This window comes from Fulmarus glacialis, unplaced genomic scaffold, assembly GCF_000690835.1.
Source record: "Fulmarus glacialis isolate BGI_N327 unplaced genomic scaffold, ASM69083v1 scaffold213, whole genome shotgun sequence".
NCBI lineage: Eukaryota > Metazoa > Chordata > Aves > Procellariiformes > Procellariidae > Fulmarus > Fulmarus glacialis.
Window position 1 is genome coordinate 1 of NW_009204615.1, and position 4,007 is coordinate 4,007.

At 44.5% G+C, this 4,007-nt stretch overlaps 1 protein-coding gene across 1 annotated transcript in view; it reads right to left on the reverse strand.

The window, feature by feature from the left end:
- Nucleotides 1-3,168: 3,168 nt before the first annotated feature.
- Nucleotides 3,169-4,007, reverse strand: part of LOC104074776 (macrophage migration inhibitory factor-like) — a 5,217-nt gene continuing 4,378 nt past the window's right edge. Inside the window, exon 3 of the mRNA XM_009575037.1 lies at nt 3,169-3,300. Coding sequence (XP_009573332.1) covers nt 3,169-3,300 — 132 coding nt within the window. The remainder of the gene's footprint in view (nt 3,301-4,007) is intronic.

Sequence of the window (4,007 nt, forward strand, 5' to 3'; positions counted from 1 at the left end):
AGGGAGCGGAGGGGGGAGGCTGCCTCCCCAATCTGCTGCCCTCGTTGCGGCTTAGGGCTTCCCTCCCCCGGCAGCGTCCCGGCCAGAACTCTCCCCCCCGCTTTCCGCCGTTATTCGTTCGCTTTGTTACTACTATTGACCATTTTTTAAGGGTATGTTGTAGGCTTCTCCCTGGAACGGAGCCCTGCCGCGCTGGGCAGTTCATACATACCCTGGTATCAGCGCATGTGGTACTACGGCTGTAGCGCTCCCGCTGGCTTTGGCAGGATCAGGGCCAAAAAGGGCTAGAGGCCCTAGCTTGGCAATTGCAAAAAGGGGTACTTGCCCTGGCTCCGAAGGGAATTTTTTTCTTTTGCAAAATCAAGGCACGTTTGGACGTTTTTTGTTTTAACTGTGTGCATTGCTTTAACACGGTGTAAGTAGAAACGTCTGACTTGTTGGCATGTTAATTATTCGCTAACGTTTTTCAGTCAAATCGGAAGTGATCTATTACTCCTCAGCATCCTCGTTTTCACATCATATTGTTCTACTAGAAAAAGGCAGAAGTGATCTTTTTTCGCTTAGAAATGAAATGGTGCGTGTCTATTCGGAGGTGAGAGGCAGCCTGAGAGACAAGCCTTCTGCTGGGCTGTGTGATGCGATGCACGTAGGCTGCAGAGAGCACGACTCCCCACCCTGCCTCTTACACTGCCGTGGCTGCAGTATAGCTCTCTGCTGTGCTGGTTGAAATGACTCATGGAAGGGTAAAGAGGATTGGGTCCAGAGCGTGCTCCACTCAGACATTTTACACACAAGAATCAAGCACGTGTTAACTTTTAACAAAGTCCCAGCACTGCTGCTGCTAGAAAGCTTGACCATACATACATGTTACACATGTGAACACACATAGCCCTGAATGAAGAATAAGGGATGGTATTGTATAGGAATACTTTGGAGTGGCACAGGCTATAACGCTGAGAACTGGCAGGACTGAAGCACTTACTTTTTTTAGGATTAATAGTGGTATTAAGAACTAATATCGTAAGCTCCCTGCCATTGCATAGTGCCACTTACTCCTCCCACCTTCCTGCCTCCCAGAGTGTTTGCATGGAAGTAGGGTGGGAATTCTGGCAGTGCAGGGAGAAAAACTTGAGAGCAATGTCATCACCGATGTGCTTGCTCTGTGGCCTGCCAGGCCCAAAGCACCTGGGCCTGCCCCTGCTGCCACACAATGGAAAGACATCCACAATTTCATTCTTTTTTGCCCCCCTTGACTAAGGAAGCAGTGCATACATTTTCATAGCTTCTAAAGATGCATTTTTAGAAGTTAACCAAATACCAGTGTGTATGTATGCACCCCTCCCTCACGTGATTGCTCCACACTCATTCATAATACATTTTCTGGATGCACAGCATCTGTTTTAAAACACAATTGCTTGTGATTAAAATAAGACCAATGAAGAAATGTGTCTAAGAGCAAAAAACTGAAAGGTAAAATGTTCTACAGAAGTATACCAAAGAGCATTCTAATGATGTGCCAGAGAGAGAGGCAAAGAAAGCTTTTATATTCCCTATTAGAGAGTACAAGGATTGTTAGCAAGTAGAGGTGGTTATAATTGTACCTGTGCCATGAGGTGCCTTAGGAACACACATTTCAGGGTTTGGATGCTCTGAGAGTAAGTCTGAAAGCATCTAGCATAGAAAGGCTTCAGAAGATGCATGGAGCAGGCTGAAGGCTTTCCTGCAAATGGCAGGGCTGGGGCATTCACAGGTTGCAGTTGTACATACCCACCTGCATCACAGTCAAAACCTGAACACAGAGCAACTGGACCAGGGAGGAGGAGCCAGGAGAACATCAGAGAATGCTGGTGCTGTGGCTGCAAGAATAGGCAGAGGCAGCATTCTTTGAGCAGGTGGCTCTATGAAGAAGGCAGATTGATTTCTGGAGAAGGAAACTACCTCCCCATGGGCGGTTCTGCTATGTTTATGGGCTTCATAGCCATTCTTCACAAGCAATTCTGCCAAAAGACTACCTACCTGTGCCATGTCTTCCTTCCTTGGGCAGCTCTGCAAAGCATTAAGTGGTAAAAAGATATACTGTACTTAGATGCTAAGTAGCATGTTGCTTCATTGGCTGTGCTGCTTTGATTCACCAAAGCAGCTTTCATTTGTTATCTCATTTTTGCACGTTGAGGTACAGGCTTGTATTTAAAGACTGTGGCTGCAAAGCAAAGCTATGATAAGGACAAAATGGAATGTTCACAATAGAGCTCAGAAGAGGGGTGAGGTGGGTTTGTTCTTCCAGAAAAAAAAGTCACAATACACCTAATTTCAGAGATTCAGGAAACAGATCTGTACTCAATTTTTCTATTTTACTTTGGAAGCAAATACTCTTATTTGACCCAGGGCTGAATAATAAGTATTTGTATGGAAATCTTCCTTTTGTAATTAATTCATTACTTTGGCCTCTGGGAATGGCTCACTGTGCCTCTGCCTCACTCTGAGTGGTGCTCTAATCTTCACTGTCACTGCAAATTGTTCAATGGATGAAAAGGGGAGGCCAGAACAGCGAAGAGTGTGTTTTTCCACTTACTCCCTCTGCCTAGCCCAAGCCCTGGGAGACTCTTGCAGCACAAGTTTTTCTACTAAGCAGCTAGAGGTCCATGTAGTGTTAAGATCTAAGGAGGACCTGGTCTGCCATCCATCCCTTTTAAATAAGAGGCAATCCTGTCTTTCCTACTTTTGAAGGGAGGGCCATATGCCACTTTGATAGCCACATCTATTGACTTAAATGTATTTTGAAATCAGGTCAAGATAGTTCTATTTAGATATAGCCAGGCTGTTGAGCATGAACAGGGCAAAGGCATATCCAAATGGAGTGTTCATCTTCACACAAAAGACTAAACTTTTTTTAAAAAAGAAAAGCTTCTATTAAGAATATTTTGAGAAAGCACCTTCCATCTCAACCACAGGCCTTTCCGGAATAACAAGAGAGTCTGTCATAAGGCTCCTGCTAGATTTTTGCTTTTATTAAGCAGCAGACAAGATGTTAAAACAGCACTGGATAGCAGCAACTAAGGCACCACTGACTTTTACATTTGTGCCAAACGCAGGTAACATGACTAGAACTGCAGTGTTCAAAAACCGTGGTGAGGGTTCAGGAATAAGCTGTTGCCACCCAAGGGCACCTCAAGCAAAGGTGGTGTTGTTCCAGCCTACGTTGCCAGCACTGATCTCAAAGAAGCTGACATAGATTCTGAAAGGGAAGACAGACACTGTTAGCTGCTGAGAGCAGAGTGCTGCAGGCCAGCCAGGGTGTTCCTGCAGCAGGACATGCTGTAGACTGTCCTGCAGGGCTTTACACTTCTCAGGCCTGCACTGCATCTCAGCAAGTTACACATTTACTTTTGCAAGTTCTGGCAGGTATGTTTGAGTGTTGAATATTCCAACCTCTCCCCTCCCCATTAATGCCTTGTCTACTTGCATTCTGGAGTTCCTGGAGTTTTTCTACTTCTTGTTTTAAGAAGATCTCAGGATGCTGTGTTTTATTTACAGTAATTTCTGGAACAGATTAGTGTACCATCAGGAAAAGGACTAGAAATGCTTTTACTTAAGTGGAAGCTTTTGTAATAGATCTCCACTTGTACCCCACAGGCAGTAGGGAAGTGTTGGTACATGTTATTCAAGTTATCAATTTAATATCAGGTTATTGTGTCTCTACCTGGGCTTTTGCATGTATGAGATCTGCGGGTACATGCAGTGCCTGAGCCTCCATCATTTTAACTAAGAGATATTTTACAGCTTCTGGGTATTGGCATTGCATCTCATGCAATTGCTCCCTTCCTATTTTTAATTGGAGAGTTGCTGTATTGACTTGGCATTTAGCCTCTTCAAGCAGAATGTTAACAGAAGAACAGCAAAGGACAAGTCTGGGATTAATAGTTTTAACAGTCTGTGGAAAGTCATGTCAGACAAGTTGCTGTATGAGCTCACCTGTCAGATGGTATTTTCAAATGTTTGTTCAGCAG